This window comes from Manis pentadactyla, chromosome 13, assembly GCF_030020395.1.
Source record: "Manis pentadactyla isolate mManPen7 chromosome 13, mManPen7.hap1, whole genome shotgun sequence".
Classification (NCBI taxonomy): Eukaryota; Metazoa; Chordata; class Mammalia; order Pholidota; family Manidae; genus Manis; species Manis pentadactyla.
Window position 1 is genome coordinate 35,400,695 of NC_080031.1, and position 23,289 is coordinate 35,423,983.

The window sequence follows — 23,289 nt, forward strand, 5'->3', positions numbered from 1 at the left end:
AATATTTGAACAGTTATCTCTATAATGTTTTCAAAATAAGTAAAAGCTTGTCATTTGGGGTATTGGGGACATGTGAGATGCAGGTAAGTTACATTTCTGTTCAGTTCCAAGGTCCCTAAGAAGCCCTCCTTTCATATTTCCCTTCCTTAGACATAAAGTGTAAAGCTAAGTAATTTACATGTATGCATAACTATTAATGTAAAACACCTTGTAAATACTTTGTAAAGTCAGAAATACCTATTTGTAGCATTAAGTTGCAAATACATTGACTTGTGATACATGTGCAAATGTAATTGACTAGTACTTAATATCTTTTTCATATAACAAATAAAATTGAGGGCTAGAGTTAATAAAATGTTAAGACCATATTCAGGTCCTTTCTTACCACCATTTGGTCAGGTATCATATAAATAGCTAACATCATGCCTAGCATGGGTGTTTAGATTTAGTGATGACAGGATGGGAAAATTGAATGAAGTCAGCTTGAAGTTGTCATGACAGCATTGCTTCAAAGGAAAACGGGAGGAAGAAGTGCTTCATAGACTGTATAATCTTTCAGTGGAGTCTTCCTTAACTTCTCAGTGGGAGCCTAGGGTGCTTCTTTTTTTGTAAAATTTTTATTGAAATAGATCTTTCTATTATATGTACATATGTACAGTGAAGTATATAACTTGATGAATTTTCACAGATAACACACCTGTGCATGTAACACCCAGACCAAGGAGTGGAACCTTACTAGGACCATAAGTTTCCTCTGATCAAGGAATTTACTCCTTTGTCCATAGCAGCACTGCTTCTGGGGACAAAACTGATTTGCTATTGGAGCCCTAAGTGGCTTTCCTGTGTAACATAAAATCGTAGTGGTTTGTACACACAGCTTACATCATACGTAATAGTGACTGAAAGCTTTTCTCCCTCTAAAGGCTTCCCACTTTAACTAATCATATCACCAAAATGCTGAATTGGACAAGAAAAAGGTGTCCAGATTGGAAAGGAAGATGTAAAACTGTGTTCACAGATGACATGATCCTATACATAGAGAATCCCAAAGAAAGCTGTGATATTAGAGCTAATAAATGAATTCAGCAAAGTTGCAGGATATAAAATCAACAAGCAAAATTCAGTTGTGTTTCTATACCCCAGCAGTCTAAATTTTGAACAACCTAAAAAGGAAATTCCTTTCCATTTACAATTCCATTTATAGTAGCAGCTAGGAGAATGTAATACCTGGGGGTAAATTTAATTAAGGAGGTGAAAGACCTATACACATTTTGCTTGTTAAAAGTGAGCCACTTCTCTGATGCATCAACTGCGAGAGTGAAGACCCCATTCTCACAATCTGTACTGTTGACATTCCAGAAAATGTCAACGTCACTCTGAAGGGACACAGTTATTATCATGGGCTCCAGAGGAACCCTGTGGAGGGACTTCAGTCACATCAAAGTAGAGCCCAGTCTCTTTGGAAAGAAAAAGAAGAGGCTTCTGGTTGACAAATGGGGAAATAGAAAGGAACTGGCTACCTTTTGCTCTATCTGTAGTCATGTACAGAACATGATCAAGGGTGTTACACTGGGCTTCCATTACAAGTTGAGATCAGTGTATGCTCAGCTCACTTCCCCATCAACGTCGTTATTAAGGAGAATGGTTTTCTTGTTGCAATCTGAAATTTCTTGGGCGAAAAGTACGTCCTCAGGGTTCAGATGAGGCCAGGCATTGCTTGTTCAGTATCTTAAGCCCAGAAAAAGGAGTTGATTGTTGAAGGAAATGACATTGAACTTGTATCAAATTCAGCTACTTTGGTTCAGTAAGTCACAACAGTTAAAAATAAGGATATCAGAAAAGTTTTGGTTGGTATCTGTATTTCTGAAAAAGGAGCAATTCATCAGGCTAATGAATAAGATCTAAGCTGTGCAGCTACAGACACAGCGAGATGCCAGATGATTCCTTAGACTTATTTGTGGTATTTTAAAAGTGTAATTAGAAGCCTTATTAATTTGGAGTGGGAGGGAGTGAGTGAGTCACTAAGTACAGCTCACACTCAAGGGAAGGGGAACTTAGGCTTCACCTTTTGAAAGGAGGATATGTGAACATATTTTAATAAATTCCACGTTACTGGGAAAGAGCATAAGGGAGTCTCTGGCCTGCTGAAAATGTTCTGTGTTTATCTGGGTAGTGATCACTCGGGGAGAAATGTGTGTGTGTGTGAATTTCTGCTGAAATGACTGCTTAAGATTTGTGTGCTTACATTTGTAATACCTTAACATTTTTTTAATAGTTTTAAAGTCTGTTGATACTCTGTGTTGATACTCAACTGTTGATACAGTAGCTCTGTTTAGACTTTCATGCTTAGTATCTATGTTCTATTGCTAGTTAATCTGTATCCTGGATATGTTTTATAAGGGGGAAATATCTGTTGTCCACATGGATGATATGTAAAGGAAATAACACAATATTTTGCAGCTTTTCTTTGAGAAAATACTTAAATCTTGAAGGATGACAAAACATTATGTTTTTGAAATCAGAATATTTCTATGTATGATCTCTTAGCTGTAATTTCACTGAAATGGAATTTCTATATGTAGAGGCTGTTGGAAGCTGCTTGGGAGAAGTGGGTCCTATAGATTTCTCTACTATAGCTATACAACATAATAGAGATAAATCTTATATTAAGGCCCTTGAGTTATTTGAAGATAAAGAACTTCAGTGGACCTTCATAATGCTGAACTACCTAAATAATACACTAGTAGAAGATTGGTGAGTATTTAGTGATGCTTTATATCTGATAACATTTACTTAATCTGTCATTTAAGGAGCATGATACTTCTTGTAAATTAACATTTCCAATAACTAAAGCTTTCTCTCTTAAGTTGCTACACTTTTCTTTTAATCTCAAGTGTTTTAATGAAAATAATTTTTATCCACATAATCATTGAAATCCTACTATGTGACAGGCACTTTTGAAGGTCCCTCTCTTTTGCAAAAAGTTAGGAAAAGGAGAGCTGTCACATAAGAGAGCTGAAAATATGATGGCTGACAAAAATGTCATTGAGTCTGATACTATATATGCTGGTGAGCTATCAAGTGAAGTCTTAATTCCTTTAGATGTCTCAATTTAAGACATAGAAGCTTAAACCCTAAACTTGAATTCATCCTTCAGTCCTCTCTTTCCCTCACTCCTGCACATCAAGTTCAAGTCCTGCTGGCTCTGTGAACATACCAGACAAGATCCATGTTAAATTCTAGGGAGAACAGACTAGCCAAAGAAACCTAACAGGTGGTAGTTTAAGCCTTTAGTGGCTACCCCATCATCACTTACAGTATCAGGCTTTATGACTTTTTTGTCAGCTATTATATTGTCTGACCTCTTGTATTGCAACCCTCCTTTCCCCAATTATTTGCAACAGAAAACCTTCAGTTATTTATTAAGGAGTTTTAGATGCCTTACCAAATGATCTCAACTAGGTTCTGACCAGAATAAGTGCATACTTACTGTTTGTTTAAAATTTTTCTAGCCAATAATTTTATTATTTGGAGGGAAATGCTATTCTGCTTTATCCCAAATTATTTGTATCTCTTAGAGAAAATATTATCAAAATACTGTTTTTCTTAGGTGAATCAGTGTTGACATTCTCATTCATTTTTATTGGTCAGTGTTATTTCCAAGCATTCCTATTTATGAGTCCTTTTGATTTGTAATAGTCATAATTAAACTTCATTGTATGAATGAATGGAATTGCTGTTGAAGTTGTAACTCAGGCTTATTGAAGGGATATTAAAGATCCTTTGATAATTTTGGTTTTGGTGTTACTGAATTTTATAAATGTAAAATTTCCTAACAAATGATAAGATTTTCTTGATAATATAAACTTTAGATTTTGGGTTTCAATTTTTTCTTTGGAGGTTACTTAACATTCCTCAAGATTAATTGTTGGTATACTTTATAGGTGTTTTAATTACATGTGTTTTTCAGCGTAACTGTGCGATCAGCTGCTGTTATCTGTTTGAAAAGTATTTTAGCTACAAAGACTGGACATCATTTCTGGGAGATTTATAAGACAACAACGGATCCCATGCTCATCTATCTACAACCTTTTAGAACATCGAGAAAAAAGGTCTCTCAAATAATAAATGTTTATTGAATACCCAATATATCTAGAACAGTTTTATTTGCTGTGGAATGTGAATATCAAATTGCTTAAATAGTATTATACTAACATTTACCCTTTCTTAGAAATAACTCCAACTGTACTTATTGAATCCAAGGGATTTGTATTTTTAATTATGGAAGTGTGGAAAAGCTAAGATAGCCTGGAGAAGCAATGGTTGTTTAGGGGGACTTAATGACAAGCCTTTTTTCTTAGGAATAGGAAACTCTTACTTTGATCCCATGAAAGCCATTGATCCTCAATGTGGTTTATAGGTATTGTGATCTGCAAGTGTTTATTTCCATAGCAAGTTAAAGTATCACAATTCCCTGGTGAAATAAAAGATAAACGTATAGATTCTCCCTTTTTCCATGTTGCTATAACAAGGTTCCATGGAAAGTACTTGATAAAGGGTATTTAAGAATTCTCACTTTTCCTTTAGTCTAAGCACTCCTCTTTCATATTTTCTTTTCATTAAGTGACAGAGGAATACATAGTTGTATTTTCACCAATTTCAGGGCATATGCCCATCACTGACATAGTACTTTTAATGCATCATAAGTTTAATTTTGGTCTTAAATTACTGGTAACATTAACTGTTAATAAAACTAGTAGTATAACCCATACAACATTAGTTTTAACGTTTTAAAATTTCATTTGAAATCGGTTTTGTGTGGTAGATTTGGACTAGTTGTGTATATGAGACAGATGAGGGAGAGTTTGTGGTTCATGTAATACACTACTAGTGAGCCAAGAGTGGAACCCAGGTTTCCTACTGTCCAGACCAGTAATTTTTTACTGTACCACTCTGCCTTTCATATAAACATAAGTGTATTTTAATTTTAAGAGATAGCCATTGCCTCTAGATTTAGTTTTAACTATATTTAGTTTTATTTAGGAATATATATTTTTTAGATATTTGTTTTGTGCAGGAAAGGTAAAATTCATTTCTAATTACCTTGTTTACATATTTTTATCACTTCCTTTCTAGTTTTTAGAAGTACCCAGACTTGACAAAGAAAACCCTTTAGAAGGTTTGGATGATACAAGCCTGTGGATTCCTCAAAGTGAAAATCATGATGTTTGGATAAAGACACTGACTTGTGCTGTTTTGGATAGTGGAGGCATACAAAGTGAAATTCTTCAATTATTAAAGCCACTGTGTGAAGTAAGAGATCAATTAGCCTTACTTAATCCCTTTTTACTTTTGCTTTTTTCATTTGAACCTTTTCTTAGTTTCTTTGCTCGCCCCATTCCATCTGGTTTCTGTGTGCATGTTGATGGCCTGTATATGTGAGAGTGTGGTGGCTCTCAGCTGCTGTGAGTCCATCAAGTAGGACATCTGCATTTAGCCATAAGTTACGCAGTAGCTTTCATGTGTGTGGTCACTACCGACTGGATGAGTTCCAAGGGGTGCCTTAATGAAAGTTACAGCACTGATGATTGTACATTATTTATATTAATCAAAGTCTGCTCCGATTTTTTTTGTTTGTTCACTTCTTCTAATATGGTCATTGTTATTTACTTTCGCTGATACACTTTCTTGAATGAGAAAAAGATGGTGTAGTAGTTACACTGCTTTTTTGTTTTTGAAGGTATAATTTATTTCAATAGAGGGTAAAAGTATGTACCAAATCCAACAAAATTTATACCTTTATCAAAATGTTATCCAAAACTGCACAATATGAAGATGTTTTAAGACTTTAAAAGCTAACCTAATTTATAGTACTGTCAAGCATGGTTCAATAGAAAATATCTGACTATGTCAGGCATCTACCAGTTACGAATAACTGATAGAAAAGTGAGTATTTTTGTCAAGTGCCATCAGTAGAAGCAGTTTAAAAAGCAGTCTTTGTTTCTACAGAAGTGTTGACAGTGACTAGATCATCATGCTCTCCGCAATGCTGCACTGCACTTGCTTGGACCAGGTCAGCAGAATGCAACACTCAACACACACAGGCAATTCAGTTCTCACTCGAACAAACCTAAGATTTTTATAGAGTTCTGACTTTGAACTGGAAGATAAAATGTTGCAATATTACATACGTGTGTGTGTGTGTATACATGCACATATATACATACATACACACACCCCATTTCCTAGTTCCTTAAATGCTTTGTTTCCAAAATGGACTTTTTGATTTGTCTTCAGTTTAAAAAGAAAAACGTGGCAATGGCGATCTACAGTCTGTCTTGTGTGTATGGTATGTAGTGAATATATGAAGATGGTAAGGTTGAGTACCTTTTTAAGGTACCACATGTATTAAAGCACTTTTCTACACTTGGAGTATACCACAAATACCCAAATTTTATACCCAAAATTGGGGTTTATTAAGAAAAAAAATTTAAACATGACTGTTGTAGCTCTTCACTGAATATAGAAAGTATACAAAAATCAGATTTTCAACTTTTAAACTTTGATCCCCATTTTCCCTTACATCAAATTAGAAAGCTGCTTTCATTATTAGTAGCACTTTTCAACTATGAGAATTTAATTGTAATAGTGGCATAATAATTCCATTTGTAAGCAGTATTCTGTTTCATTATAAACAAATGGCCTAGATTGGAAATAAACAATTACAATGTATCATGTATTTGGCATAGGTGTTCTAAGTTAGTTTGGTTTTTTTTTTTAACACTATCTGGTACACATGTATTTTGTTTTTTAGCAGTATGTTGAGTTCTTGACAGATGTCAAAAAAGCTGTCATTTTTTTTTTGGTATCATTAATCTACAATTACATGAGGAACATTATGTTTACTAGACTCCCCCCTTCACCAAGGCCCCCCCACAAACCCCATTACAGTCACTGTTCATCAGCATAGTAAGATGCTGTAGAGTAACTACTTGTCTTTTCTGTGTTGCACAGCCCTCCCCATGTCCTCTCCTGTATGATAATTATACATGCTAATCGTAATGCCCCCTTTCTTCCCCTGCCACCCTTATCCCTCCCTTCCCACCCATCCTCCCCAGTCCCTTTCCATTTGGTAACTGTTAGTCCATTCTTGGGTTCTGTGATTCTGCTTCTGTTTTGTTCCTTCAGTTTTTTCTTTGTTCTTATACTCCACAGATGAGTGAGATCATTTGGTACTTGTGTTTCTTCACCTGAATTATTTCACTGAGCATAATACCCTCTAGCTCCATCCATGTTGTTGCAAATGGTAGAATTTGTTTTCATCTTATGGCTGAATAATATTCCATTGTGTATATGTACCACATCTTCTTTATCCATTCATCTATTGATGGACACTTAGGTTGCTTCCATTTCTTGGCTATTGTAAATAGTCCTGTGATAAACATAGGGGTGCATCTGTCTTTTTCAAACTGGGCTGCTGTATTCTTAGGGTAAATTTCCTAGAAGTGGAATTCCTGGGTCAAATGGTATTTCTATTTTGAGCAAAAAACTGTCATTTTTTTGGAAGTTTAATATGTCAGTAACAATGAAAATTTTAAGTAAAATATATGTTACTCATACTGTTGCTTGGGTGTGTTTGTATATTCTAGGTGAAAAGTGACTTTTGTCAGACTGTGCTTCCATACTTGATTCATGATATTTTACTCCAAGATACAAATGAGTCATGGAGAAAGCTACTTTCTACACATATTCAGGGATTTTTCACTAACTGTTTCAGACATGTCTCACAAACGAGCCAATCCACAATCCCTGCAAATTTGGATTCAGGTATTCTGTTAAAGTTCTTGCATTTATACTAGTAACGTCTCAGTTCTAGAAAAAGATAGATTTGTTTGAATCCCATCAAAATGCTCTATAGGCTTAATTCCAGAACCTCTAAATATGTGTTCTCATTTGTAGAAGGAGATAAAAGTTGCAGCAAGTTTTTAATGAGATAATGTATGTAAAGCACCTAGAATAAAACTTGATGAGTGGTACTCCCTTTGTAAGTTTTGTTTAGTAATAATGGAACAACTAATTAAGCATTCAGTATGTGTCAAGCACTACGCTTGTCACTGGCAATATGGATGTGAATAAGATACACTACATTCTAGCAATGGAAAAAGCAGACAAATGTAACCAAATATTATAGTCATGAGGCTGGACATATGATGGAATTTTCATATTAAAGTTCTGGTCAATTCATTTTTTAAAAGCACCTTTTTTATTACAGAAAATTTATTGTAGAAAATAGAGAAAAATTAGCATAAATTTAAAATTAAATTACCATAATAGTATGATCTAGGATATATAGTCAACATTTGGTATATATCCTTCCAGTTTTTTAACAGGAAAAAATTAGATTACTCTCTTAACCTATTTTTTTTCCATACATTATAGTATTTCCCATGCTAAGAGCTTATAACAGGAGAAATATACACCAGAAATTGGGTACATAAAATACATAGGTGCATAGTTGAGGGCGCATTATGGGTTAGTTTTTCAAACCTAAATTTAAAAAAAGGAAAAAACTACCACATCTGTTGTGTTAACTTATTGTCTTAAACATATGTTATTAATGTATTTTATTTGCAAACACAAAACTAGGTACAATTCGACTTACTTTTCCTAAAACCAGTACAATTTTAAGAAAAGTGTTGATTTCAGGTGGTATTTTGCTGCAACTAAATTGCTCTTCCCATCCTTAACTATGATTCTAGTCACTTTTTACATAGGTTCTGATCATGTGATTCCACTAATTGTTCTTTTGTTTTTACTACTACAACCTTAATTTGACATTACTGTGATGTTATTTAGACCTCATTTTGTTTTGTTTTACGTACTTTTCTATTGATTAACAGTATTTACAACCTATTTGAAAGAACATAATTATAAACATAGATTCAGATGCCCATTCTGTGGTCCTACTAGATTATAAGTTGGTCATGTAAATGTGAATGATTCATATGCTTATATGAATTTTCTTTAGATCATTGAATTGAAATTCCTAAAAGAAAAATTCTCAGAGATTTTGCAAACTAGACAGACTGTATTTCCTATCCTTAATTTGGGAAGTAACAGTGTAAGTGATTCATAGTTACCAGTAAACATTTAAACTTTAAATATTATGTAATTTAAAGAAATATTAAGAACAACTTTATTACCAAGTTTAATATAATCACTGCCTATAATATACATATACTGACAGTTCATTATGAACATGGCCAAGAAATTTTTTTCATATTTATCATTTGTACATACGTATTTATGCTACAATTGAAAGGTGAAGTCAGCCAGTTTTGTTCTTTGTGTAGAGTACCAATATTTTTATTGCCTTAAATGAAAATTTAAATTTACATGTAAAATTCTATTATTGAAAAATAAAGTAGACATAAATTTCCGTCAGATTAAGTGGTGTATCTTTTCTGCTGTTAGTGTCACTGCCTTCACTTAATTGTTTCATGTGCATCTTAGACTCAGCTTTCTGAAGGTAAACTTATCATTTTCATTCTCTTCTCTTGGCCTACTTCTCTTAATGTGTACCTCTTCATTGAATGGCATTCAGTTGCCCAAGCCAAAAACCTCTCTCCACAGGTCTCCTGTGATTATCAAATTCTGCCGATTCTGTTATAACTAATGTCAGTCCATCCATTTCTCTCTGCCTCTAGGATCCTTACTGCTTTGTAGCTCGGTGGTCCAGCACAGTTGAAATTCTTTCATTAAATTCTCCAATTTCTTTGTTGTTCCAGCCATCTCAGACAGAGTTACTATTAGCTGGAACACTTTCCTTTCTCTTCTCCTGATGGACTATTCCTCCTCTTTCAGATACCACTTTTGCTGTGAAACTTTTCTTGTTCTTGTTTGTCTCTTTTCTGTATGCATCTGTGGTATTCTAAAATTGCCTTACCATAGCACTATCACACCGTGTTGTCTGTCAGGCAGGTCATTTAGTTTTATGTGGTTAGAAATAGTCTTATGGTTGGATACTGAGTGCCTAACATATGAAAGATCCTAGATAAATATTTACTGAATCAATGCATTAGTCCTTTTCAGATATAAATAAAAATTCAATTAAATACTCAGTTTTATTAAGCACAATCTTTTTTTTAAAAGGAATACCATTAAATTCCACTTATAAATTCATATTTCTTGAGAACCAGTTTTGTGCTAGGCACTGCCCTGCAGAATCTTAGAGTACAGAGGGCGACAGACACACCAACAGGAGAAAGAAAGTGCTTAAGCAAATCTGCCTGGCTGGGACTGAGGAGGTATCTTTTTTTCTTTATTTGTCAGAGTCTGAGCCCTTCTTTCGATGCTGGAAAAAATCACAAAGAACAATGCTTGCTGTTGTGGACTACATGAGGAGACAAAAGAGGTAATGAAATGCATGTTGTTTCTTGAGTTTGGGGATTTAGCAGTGTAGCTGGTCACTGCTGGCTGAACTTTGACATTAGTTTGGGTGGTGCTGCTGCAAGGCGCTTTATTTAATTTGTGTGATGCCCTCAATATGGACCTTCTTGTAGTAATCCATGTTTAGCTTGGCACTTGGAAACAATCAATGTCAGGAACTTTCTAAGATATAAATTTCTTTACAGGGTACCATGGTCCTCAAAAATCTATGGTCTGTGTAGTAATATTGGATTATGGCAGTGTTCATTTTTTTGATTCTGATAAATTGTTCTACAATACAGTATTTTGTTCCTATTATTATTTCTCATGGTATTTTTAACAATGAGTGTGGGAATTATAGACTGGGCAGTCTGACTGTTCTGTACTGCTTCAGAGTTGAGCAGAATTTTGAAGAAATAACATAATAATAAGCCTGTAGGTAGGTAGGAATTGATGTCTTGAGTACATACGATGGTGGTGGCAGTGGTTGATGAAGAATGGGAGTGAGAGATAGGAGAAAAATGAAAAGTCCTTAAAATGCATTTACAGGTTAAAAATTAATTTCTCTGTATCCCCCAATGACCATCCCACTCCATTCTTAGAAAAGAAATGTGAGACCTTTAAGGTGGTTGGAAAGTTGCTGATTCTCCTTGTTTTGTACAATATCCTCTTCTAAGAAAGCCCTTAAGAAGCTTTAACTATAGCGGTGGAAGCATCTCTTTTCTTGGTGTTGGGAGGCAGTTTCACCTTTGAATCATTCACTTCAGATTTATCATTGAGGTAGAATGGTTATGATATTGGCAGGCCTTGGAGAAGATAAAAATTCTCTGTATTCAGTTTTCATTCTTCATAGACCTTAAAGAAGATCCTTGAGAGAATATGAAGGATGTAGAATGAAGGGTAAGGGTTTGAGTGCAACTCCAAGTGTGGTACTTAAAAGATTTCTGATCTCCAAACTTCAGGTTTCTCAGAATAGCTACAATTAAGTGTTGGCTATTTGGTAGGCACTTTGTTCATCAGCTTTTAAGCATTACTTCATCATTGCAGTTACTCTTAGATATATATTTTCCCCAGGTTTTATAAATGAGGAAAATGAAGATTAAAGAAAGTTGCTGAAGATCATGCAGCTTGTAGTTGGTGATCGGCTGGATTTGAACCTAGCTGTATCCTCTTCTAAAACCAGTGCTCTTAACCACTGATTTAACACATCTCTATGTTAGTTTTGAAAGAGATAAATAATATCTATGGTCCCTTCCAATTCAATTCAGACCTACTATTACAGTGGAAGGTTTTCTTTTTCTTTTTTTTTTTTTATTAAGGTATCATTGATGTACACTCTTATGAAGGTTTCACAAGAAAAACAATGTGGCTATTACATTCTCTCTTATTATCGAGTCCCTCCCCATACCCATTGCAGTCACTGCCCATCAGTGTAATAAGATGCCACAGAGTCCCTATTTGTATTCTCTGTGACAGTGGAAGGTTTTCATTAAATATCTTAACTTAGGTGTAAATTAAGGAGAAATAGGCAAAATATGTAAGTGTCTTAGAAGAGACAATGTTTTTCATTAAATTGTTCATTTAAAAAGATTTCTGTTTGTGTTACTAGCTATTCTCTCTGCAGTCTGTTCTTCGACTATAATCCATTAATCTCTTGGTGGAGGGCAAGTATGAACCCCAGATTTGTATGGGGTGATAGTGCATAGCTTTCATCAAACTGAAGGGTTTGTGCTCCAGAAAGTGAGAAATAGGGCTCTTCAGCCATGTTATTTTAGAATGTTTGTGGCTATATATTGGAGAAATGGATTTTTTGGTTATTCGAATGTAGTTTTCTTCTTAATTTTTTAAATTGAAGTATAGTTGACCTAAAATATGTTAATTTCAGGTGTATATACAACATAATAAGTTAACAATTATATATAATATAAAATGTTTACTGTGGTAAGTGTAGTTACCATCTACAAAGTTATTACAGTATTATTGACTATATTCCCTATGCTGTATAGTCTTCTGTGATTTATTTATTTTATAATTGGAAGTTTGTACCTCTTCATTCTCTGCATCCATTTCACACTCCCTCCTACCTATGGCAGCCACCAGTTTGTTCTCTGTATTAATGTGTCTGTTTCTGTTTTTTTTGTTCTTTTGTTTTATTTGTTTAGATACCACATGTAAGTGAAATCATATGGCGTTTGTCTTTATCTGACTTATTTCACTTAATATAATACCCTTTAGGTCCATCCTTACTGTCAGTGGCAGCATTTCATTCTTTTTTATGGCTAATACTGAATGTAATTTTCTTTTTAACTTGAACTTGCTACCACTGTGTCAACATACTTTTCTTTTGATATTGACATGACTTTATATTTAATTTTTCCTTAGACCTTCTTTAGGAACAGTTTCTGATGATGCTTTCTGGCTGGAGTTGAATTACCTAGAAGTTGCCAAGGTAGCTCAGTCTTGTGCGGCTCACTTTACAGCATTGCTCTATGCAGAAATCTATGCAGATAAGAAAAGCATGGATGATCAAGAGAAAAGGTAATGGAGCTTTGAAGCTTTGGTCTTGACATTGTTTCAATAAAGGTATATATTAAAGGTTGGTTTTACTCCCACTTCCCTCATTTAAAAGATATTTTAGATGAAAGTGTCTGGTCTTTTAAAGTGAAATCATAATACATATTTTAAAAAGAGATAAGTAATTCTGCTCTGAAGTAGAAATATTTATTACTTAAGAATTGTAAAAATTACCCAGAGAGCAAACTCCTGGAGGACAGAGACCATACTTATTTTTCTCTGTATTCCCCCGTGGCAGGTAGCTTTGGGAACTTAATATAAGTAATTGGTAAATATTGTCAAATGGTTGACTGATTTCTTGATTTCAGTTAAATTAGGTTTACCAGTAATCCCTCCTTATTCAAGATCTATTTTACTCACTGATTATAAAGTAATATAACTCATTTATTTGACTAAATCATTTTCATTACTTTGTTATATGCCTTTATTTCTACTGCTTTAATTTGCTTTCTCTCTGAGATAGAACTCTAATAAGAATCTAGTAAAATTATTGTCCCACATCATAGTGAAAAATAAAAAGCCAAGAAGGTTGAAGAGTAAAACACAGTCATTATTATCCCAACTACCCTCCTCTAGTCTTTATTCATTTGAAATAACGTAGTGTTTGTTTTTATAGTTAGTCTCACTTTCCCACCATAGAATCACTCATATTACAGAATTGAAATAGCAAAGACATATTATGTTGATACATTTCTCATGCTTGCTACTTATAATTTCTACTATGGACTGTCATTAAGCTGGAAGCAGTGTCATTTTCAGATGGTGGAAAACCAGGGAACAGAATTTAAATTCTCATCCAAATAGAAATAACTTAATGGACTTGGACTGATTTCTTACTCTCTGGTTAGAGTTTACCTTTACTTTTAAATAGAAAAAAGTTTTTAAAAATCTACAATATGGAGAAGCAGAAAAGATGGTGGCGTGAGTAGTGTGGCAGAAATCTCCTCCCAAAACCACAAAATTTTGAAAATACAGCAAATACTACAACTATTCCTAAAAGAGTGACCAAAAGTAAGACTACACCAGCCAGTCTACATCTGGGAGAAGTCAACATCTCATAGAAAAGGGTAAAGTAAGAAAACACAACCCTGCGGGACCCGAGCACTTCCTCTACCCCAGCTCACTGGCGGGAGGAAGAGAATCAGAGCAGAGAGGGAGTGGAAGCCCAGGACTGCTAAATACCCAGCCCTAGAAATCTACCCTGGGAGCACAGACCCACATTGCATGGTGCTCTGGAGATGAGAGGGGCTTAAAAGCAAGGTCTGAGACTAAGACTGCGAACAGGTTCCTACAACTAGCTGCTCTGGGACCAAAGAAAAGCAGGTGCTTTAAGAGACCTCTCAACAGTGAGAGGGCCGCTAAAGGGACAAGAATTTAGGAGAAGGAACAGGCGGACAAAATTGTCCTGGCACACTCAACCCAACAGGCTGGGAACTTTCAGGAGCCTCAGGCACCCTATCACCCTGGTTGGCAAAGCAGCCCTGAGGCCCCTCACTGTGATAAGCAGCCTGCCTCTCCTTCCTCCCCACCAGCATCTACATGGAAACCGGCTATCCCCGCCATTGCTGCAGATCAGCTGGAGGGCAGCCCTGTCTACAGCAACTACACAGCTCAATGCAGAGGCTTCTCCCTGTGTGCTGCTAACCAGCCCTGCCCCAGAGGCTGCTCCCTGCACGCAGTTGACCACAGATAGTGGAGACGGGCACTGAGACTGGGAGTCACAAAGGGACTTAGTTATCCCGGCAGAATCTGCGCTGCTCACCTGTGACCCCTGCCATTGCCTGAGGCCATCCTGAGGGCCACCCTGCCCACAGCAGTTTAGGGTATTAACTGAGAGGCTGTGCCCTGTGCATGTTTAACCAGCAGAGACAGGCACAGGAACTGGCAAGTGCGAAGGGACTTTGTCCTCCCAGCTGACATGTGCGCCACTCTCCAGCGACAACTCCCATCGCTCTAGTACTATGAAAAGGAAGAAGAAACTTGTTCAATCCAGAATCCCTCAAACTCCAGAAAGAAGGCTCGGTGAGACTGAAAATGAAGTCAAAATAAAAGTCATAAGCATGCTGATGGAGCTACAGAAAAATATTCAAGAGCTAAGGGATGAATACAGGAGGGAGAGAACAGAACTGAAACAAGGGAATTAAAAGCAGATTAGGTGCGGTAGAGGAGACAGTGAATGAAGTAGAAATCAGAGAACAGGAATATAGAGAAACTTAGGCAGAGAGAAAAAAAGGACCTCTAGGAATGAAAGAATATTAAGAGAACTGTGTGAACAATCCAAACAGAACAATATTTGCATTGTGGGGTTACCAGAAGAAGAAGAAGACAGAGAAAAAGGGATAGAAAGTGTCTCTGAAGAAATAATCCTGAGAACTTCCCGAATCTGGGAAAGGAAATAGTCTCTCAGACCATGGAAGTCCACAGATCTCTCAACACAAGGGACCCAAGGAGAACAACACCAAGACACATAATAATTAAAATGGCAAAGATCAAGGATAAGGACAGGCTATTAAAAGCAGCCAGAGAGAGAAAAATGATCACATACAAAGGAAAACCCATCAGGCTGTCATCAGACTTCTCACAGAAACCTTACACTCCAGAGGGAGTAGCATGATATATTCAATGCAATGAAACAGAAGGACCTAGAAACAAGAATACTCTACCTGGAAAGATTACCATTTCAATTTGAAAGAGGGATTTAAAAATTCCCAGAGGAGCAAAAGATCTGTGAATTTACCTCCCACAGATGATCTCTACAGTGTATTTTAAAGGGACTACTCTAGATGTAAGTGTGCCTGACACTAAATAGCTGTCACCAGAGAAAATAAAACCACAGCAAAGCAAGTAAACCAACTAAATACTAACTAATTGCAAAATTAAATCAGCTACCCCCAAAGTCAGTCAAGGGATTCACAAAGAGTACAAAATATGACACTTAACATATTAAGAGTGGAGGAGAAAGATAAAGAAGGGAGAAAAAAAACAACCTTCAGACTGTGTTTATAATACCATAATAATTGAGTTAAAGTAGACTGCTAGATAGTAAAGAAGCTGCCCTTGAACATTTGGTAACCAAGAATCCAAAGCCTGTGATGGTAATACATACATACCTATCAATAATCACCGTTAATGTAAATAGACTGGTTGCACCAATCAAATGACAAAGTTACAGAATGGATAAAAAAGCAAGACCCATCTATATGCTGCCTACAAGAGATTCACTTCAAACCCAAAGACATACACAGACTAAAAGTGAAGAAATGGAAAAATAAATTTAATGCAACTAATAGGGGGGAAAAAAGCGGGCATTTCAGTACTTGTACCAGACAAAATAGACTTCAAAACAAAGAAAGTAACAACAGACAAGGAAGGACACTACCTAATGAGGAACAGGTCAGTTCAACAAGAGGATATAAACATTATAAATATCTATGTCCAACACAGGAGCACCAACATATGTGAAACAAATACGAACAGAATTGAAGGGGGAAATAGAATGCAATGCATTCATTTTAGGGAACTTCAACACATCACTCACTCCAAAGGACAGATCAACTGGACAGAAAATAAGTAAGGACACAGAAGCACTGAAAAGCACATTAGAACAGATGGACCTAATAGACATCTACAGAACACTCTACCCAAAAGCAGCAGGATACACACTCTTCTCAAGTGCACATGGAACATTTTTCAGAATATACTAGGCCACAAAAAGAGCCTCAGGAAATTCAAAAAGATTGAGATTGTACCAACCAACTTCTCAGATCAAAAAGGTATGAAACTAGAAATAAATTGTACAAAGAAAACAAAAAGGCTCACAAGCACATGGAGGCTTAACAACAAGCTCCTAAATAATCAATGGATCAAAGACCAAATTAAAACAGAGATCAAGCAATATATGGAAACATATAACACCACCACCACAATGCTCCAACTTCTGTGGGATGCAGTGAAGGCAGTTCTAAAAGGAAAGTATATAGCAACCCAGACCTATGTCAAGAAGAAAGAACAATCCCAAATGAAGCCTAAATTCACAATTACTGAAACTGGAGTAAGAAGAACAAATGAGGCCCAAAGTTAGAAGGAGGGACATAATAAAGATCAGAGAAGAAATAAATAAAATTGAGAAGAATAAAAAAACAGAAAAAATTAATGAAACCAAGAACTGGTTCTTTGAGAAAATAAACAAAATAGGTAAACTCATAGCCAGACTTACCAAGAAGAAAAGAGAATCTACACACATCAACAGAATCAGAAATGAGAAAGGAAAAATCACTATAGACACAACCAAAATATAAAGAATTATAAGAGAATATTATGAAAAATTATATGTTAACAAACTGGATAACCTAGAAGAAATGGAGAACTTTATATAAAAATACAACATTCCAAGACTGACCGAGGAAGAAACAGAAAATCTGAACAGAACAATGAGCAGGAATGAAATAGAATTGTTAATCAAAAAATTACCCAAGAGCAAAATTCCGGGACCAGATTGCTTCATTGCTGAATTTTATCAGACATTTAGAGAAGACCTAATATCCGTTCTCCTTAAAGTTTTCCAAAAAATAGAAGAGGGAATAATTCCAAACTCATTCTATGAAGCCAGTGTCACTCTAATACCAAAACCAGGGAGAGACACCACAAAAAAAGAAAACTACACACCAATATCCCTGATGAACATAGATGCAAAAATACTCAACAAAATATTAGCAAACCAAATTTAAAACATCAAGAGGATCATACATCATGATCCAGTGGGATTCATCCCAGGGATGCAAGGATGGTACAGCATTTGAAAGTCCATCAGCATCATTGTATACCAATAAAAAGAAGGACAAAAATCACATTTCCATAAATGCTGAAAAAGCATTTGACAAAATTCAACAGCCATTCATGATAAAAACTCTCATTAAAATGGGTTTAGAGGGCAAGTACCTCAACACAATAAAGGCCATATATGAAAAACCCACAGCCAGCATCATACCTAACAGCAAGAAGCTGAAAGCTTTTCCTCTAAGACAGAGAAACAAGGTTGCTCACTCTCCCCGCTTTTATTCAGCATAGTACTGGAGGCCCTAGCCATGGCAATCAGACAACACAAAGAAATGAAAGGCATCTAGATTGGTAAGGAAGAAGTCAAACTTTCATGTCACTGTTTGCAGTTGACATGATATTGTACGTAAAAATCCCTAAAGAATCCACTCCCAAACTACTAGAATAAGTGAATTCAGCAAAGCTACAGGATACAAAATTAATACACAGAAATCTGTTGCATTCCTATACATTAATGATGAATTAGAAGAAGTCAGGGAAACAATTCCATTCACAATTGCATCAAAATGAATAAAATACCTAGGAATAAACCTAACCAAGAAAGTGAAAGACCTATACCATGAAAACTACAAGACACTCTTGAGAGAAATTAAAGGACACTAATAAATGGAAATAGATCCCATGCTCTGGCATAGGAAGAATTAATACTGTCAAAATGGCCATCGTGCCTAAAGCAGTCTACAGATTCAGTGCAATCCCTATCAAAATACTGACAGCATTCTTCAATGACCTGGAACAAATAGTTCTAAAATCCATATGGAATCACAAAAGACCCCGAATAGCCAAGGCACTTCTGAGAAGGAAGAATAAAGCAGGGGGAATTACGCTCCCCAACCTCAAGCTCTACTACAAAGCCGCAGTAATCAAGACAATTCAGTAGTGGCAAAAGAACAGATCATAGACCAATGGAACAGACTAGAGACTCCAGGTATTAACCCAAGCATATATGGTCAGTTATTATACAATAAAGGAGCTGTGGATATACAATGGGAAAATGACAGCCTCTTCAACAACTGGTGTTGGCAAAAGTGGACAGCTACTACATGTAAGAAATTGAAACTGGATTACTGTCTAACTCCATACATAAAAGTAAACGCGAAAAGGATCAAAGACCTGAATATAAGTCATGAAACTGTAAAATTCTCAGAAGAAAACATAGACAAAACTCTCTTGAATATAAATATAAACATGAGCAACTTTTCATGAACATGTCTCCCCAGGCAAGGGAAACAATAGCGAAAATGAACAAGTGGGACTGTATCAAAGTAAAATGTTTCTGTACAGCAAAGGACACCATCAGTAGAACAAAAGGCATCCTCTAGCATGGGAGAATATATTCATAAATGACATATCCATTAAGGGGTTGACATCCAAAATATATAAAGAGCTCATGTGTCTCAACAACCTAAAAGAAAATAACTTGATTAAAAAATGGGCAGAGGAGCTGAACAGACACTTCTCCAAAGAAGAAATTCAGATGGCCAACAGACACATTAAAAGATGCTCCACATCGCTAATCATCAGAGAAATGCAAATTAAAACCACAGTGAGATACCACCTCACACCAGTGTTCAAAAATATGAAAATAGAAATACTATATGACCCAGTAACTCCACCTCTACAAATTTACCTGAAGAAAACAAAATCACTAATTTGAAAAGATACATGCACCCCTTTGTTTACTGCTGCATTACATTTGCAGTAGCCAAGTTATGGAAGCAAGCAAAGCCCATATATGTGATGGACTATTATTCAGCCATTAAAAAGAAAGAAATCCTGCCATTTGTAACAACCTGGGTAGGCCTAGCAGAGTATTATGTTAGCTGAAATAAGCCAGGCAGAGAAAGACAAATAACGATATGATTTCATGTATTTGTGGAATCTAAAAATAAAACAAAATGAACAAAACAGCAGTAGATTTATAGACACTGAGAAATGACTGGTGGTTACCACAGGGGCAGGATTGGGATGGAGGGGTGAAATAAGTGAAATGGATAAAGAAGCACAAAATCTCAATCATAATATAAATTAGTCACTGGGGTGAGAAAGTACAAAATAAGGAATTAGAGTCATTGGTTCTGTAACATTTTTCTATGTTGACAGATAGTAACTACCCTAGTTGGGATGAGGATTTAATAAAGTCTATAATGTTGAATCACTATGTTGTATACTTGAAACCAATATAATATGGTATCTGAACTATACTTAAATTTTAAAAAATTAGAAAAGTAAAGTGATCATGAAAGTACAGGTAAAATAGAGTGTAAGCAAAATACAGATCAACAGTTTACAAACACTGTCATGTCAAGAAAATGAATTGCTCTCATTTCCTATTTATGTTATTCAATAGCAAAATGCCTCATAGTAGATATTCAGGAATACATATAAAGTTTTACCTCATTTGCTCCTGAGAAAGAATAAAATTTCAAAATTAATGCTCATAATTTTTTAGAAATCAAAACTCCCTCAAATGTTTAGACCACAGTGGTCAGTTCCCGGCCTTCAGGATTTTAGTATTCCTCATCCCTAAGGCAGCACCTGATGGAAATCCTGGCAAGGCTGTTTTTGGCCTGGGTGAATTACAGCTTTGGACTTACAGAGTTGTAACCTCTAATATTATGTTTCCTGCTTTCCACTATTTTCCAAATTTCTCCTCTAAAAGCCAAAATTTTTTCTCTGTGACTTGCCAATAAGGAAAATAGATGTGATATCTACATACAAAGGTTATAAAGCAAAATAGAGTATTGTCAGTACGATTATGTCAACCAGTGATGTCTGTCATCCCTCTGTGCTCCCTCCAAGAGGGAAATGTTCTCTTGGATTTTATATTTACCATCCTTTTGGATGATTTGGATGATGTTTTTCTCATATGAATATGAACCGGAATGAACCGATAAATATAGTTTCACTTTCTTTATTTTTGAGCTTTATGAGAAATTTTGTGTATCCTTTCCTACAACTTGTTTGTTCAGTCTGTATTTCATAATATTTATCTATGTTGTATGTTACTGTAGTTCTTTAATTTGTCACTGCCACCTAATGAACCATGGGAGAATATGCCACAATTCATTTACCCATTCCCATGTTGATGATGTATATTGAAGTGTAGAATTACTGGGTTGCAGGTTATGCAAATTTTCAACATTATAAGGTAGTCCCAAATTGTTTCTTAAAGTGGTTATACCAATTTGCATACCTGTTAGGAATGTAGTTTGTGAGGGAGTGGATCAGTAGGAAGCTTTACATTTGAAGATGGGAGCCAAAGTACAGCTAATAATGGTTTGAGTAAAAAAGTAAAGAAGAAGCTGGACTAAGGTTATGTTGCTAAGTAATAGAGGCACTGTAAATTATAATAGTATTTATTGATTCATTGGATTATTATTTTCATAGACATTGTGTACCTGGCATGATTTTAGAACTGAAATTACTTATATGACTGAATATCTTATGTATAAATGCATGGTTCAAAGCTAAGATCTTGGAGTAGACAAACCTGAGTTCTAATTCTGACTATCATGTATAGGTTTTATAATCCTGGGTCTGAGTGGATCCTACTGATCTGCTTCTTCTCAACACTTATCAGTTAGCTCAGTTTTTAATTTTTGTCATTTATCAGGTGTTAAGTGGTATGTTAGTGTGATTTTAATTTGTGTGCCTGTGAATATTAATGAGGTTTAATTTCAGGTAAAAAACAATGGCAGGACATTTAGGAACTGAATTGGGAGGCATCTGCTCTATTTTTAAATGGACCTGTCTCTATTAATAAGCATATTTTTGTATATTGCCATCCCATATATGAGATTGTCATTAAAATTAATTCTCTCATTCAAAGAACTAACATTTGCAAATTTCTTTTTCCATTCTAGACCTAAATGGTATTATATTTTAAAGTACAAATTATTCATTATGTCTTACTAGTCACCTTTGTTAGCTTTTTTGGCAAAGTCTGTAGTATATGTATTAACCAACTTCAAAATAGTATATTTTCATGAAAAGAAATGCTCTTGTGACAAACAGAACTCTTGCATTTGAAGAAGGAAGCGAAAGTCCAACTATTTCTACTTTGAGTGAAAAAAGCAAAGAAGAAACTGGAATAAGTTTACAGGTAAATCTTATGAAACCTATTATTTGTGATAATTTATTTTCCTCCAAATTTTTATTATGAAAAGTTTCAAACAAAAACAAATTTACAAGATTATATACCACCACCTCAATTAAACAGGTGTTCATATATTGATATGATATATATTTTGCTGAACCATGTGATTTTGAGTTGCATATGTAATGACATTTCACCTACTGAAAATTAACCAAGCATTTCCTAAGAATAAGGATCTTATATAACCAATCATATCGCAGTTCGGAAAAATTAAATCATTAAATTATCAAATATCTAAGCCATAATTTAAAATTTCCCAAGAGTCTCAGAAATGTATTCCCCTAACTGTTTCCAATAAAGATCTAATTAAAGTTCACTCCTTACATTTTGTTATATCCCTTTAGTTCCTATAGTCCAGTTGACAACCTCCACCTTTCTTTTTCGTTTTTGCTTTCCACAATGGTTGAACTAATTTACATTTCCAATAACAGTGTAGGAGGGTACCCCTTTCTCTACACCCAAACCAGCATTTGTTGTTTGATGTGTTCCAGTTTCATTCCCTTACATGTAGCTGTCCAGTATTGCCAACACCAGTTGTTGAAGAGACTGTCATTTCCCCATTGTATATCCATGGCTCCTTTATCGTATATTAACTGACCATATATGCTTGGGTTGATATCTGGACTCTCTATTCTGTTCCATTGGTCTGTGGGTCTATTCCATTAACCTATGGGTCTGTTCTTGTGCCAGAACCAAATTTTCTTGATTACTATGGCTTTGTACTAGAGCTTGAAGTCAGGGAGTGTAATTCCCCAGCTGTTTTCATCCTTCTCAGGATTGCTTTGGCTATTCCAGATCTTTTGTGATTCCATATGAATTTTAGAACTATTTTCTCTAGTTCGTTGAGGAATGATGTTGGTATTTTGGTAGGGATTGCATTGAATCTGTAGATTGCTTTAGGCAGGATGTCCATTTTGACAATATTAATTCTTCCTACCCAAGAGCATGGGATATATTTCCATTTATTGGTGTCCTCTTTAATTTCTCTCATGAGTGTCTTGTAGTTTTCAGGGTATAGGTCTTCCACCTCCTTGGTTAGGTTTATTCCTAGGTATTTTATTCTTTTTGATGCAGTTGTGAATGGAATTGTTTTCCTGATTTCTCTTTCTGCTAGTTCATTGTTAGGGTATAGGAATGCAACAGATTTCTGTGTATTAAGTTTGTATCCTGCAACTTTGCTGAATTCAGATATTAGATCTAGTAGCTTTGGAGTGGATTCTTTAGGGTTTTTTATGTACAATATCATGTCATCTGCAAACAGTGACAGTTTAACTTCTTTCTAGCCAATCTTG

At 35.3% G+C, this 23,289-nt stretch overlaps 1 protein-coding gene and 1 pseudogene across 3 annotated transcripts in view; both read left to right on the top strand.

Moving 5' to 3' along the window:
• ATM (ATM serine/threonine kinase) overlaps window positions 1-23,289 on the top strand; it is a 127,434-nt gene that overhangs the window by 60,255 nt on the left and 43,890 nt on the right. For all 3 annotated transcript variants that reach the window (XM_057490683.1, XM_057490685.1, XM_057490684.1), the window contains 7 exons: window positions 2,583-2,754; window positions 3,971-4,112; window positions 5,137-5,313; window positions 7,650-7,827; window positions 10,333-10,414; window positions 12,811-12,966; window positions 21,856-21,943. In XM_057490683.1, the coding sequence (XP_057346666.1) occupies window positions 2,583-2,754; window positions 3,971-4,112; window positions 5,137-5,313; window positions 7,650-7,827; window positions 10,333-10,414; window positions 12,811-12,966; window positions 21,856-21,943 (995 nt within the window). The remainder of the gene's footprint in view (window positions 1-2,582; window positions 2,755-3,970; window positions 4,113-5,136; window positions 5,314-7,649; window positions 7,828-10,332; window positions 10,415-12,810; window positions 12,967-21,855; window positions 21,944-23,289) is intronic.
• Window positions 78-2,539, top strand: LOC118921176 (60S ribosomal protein L9-like; annotated as a pseudogene).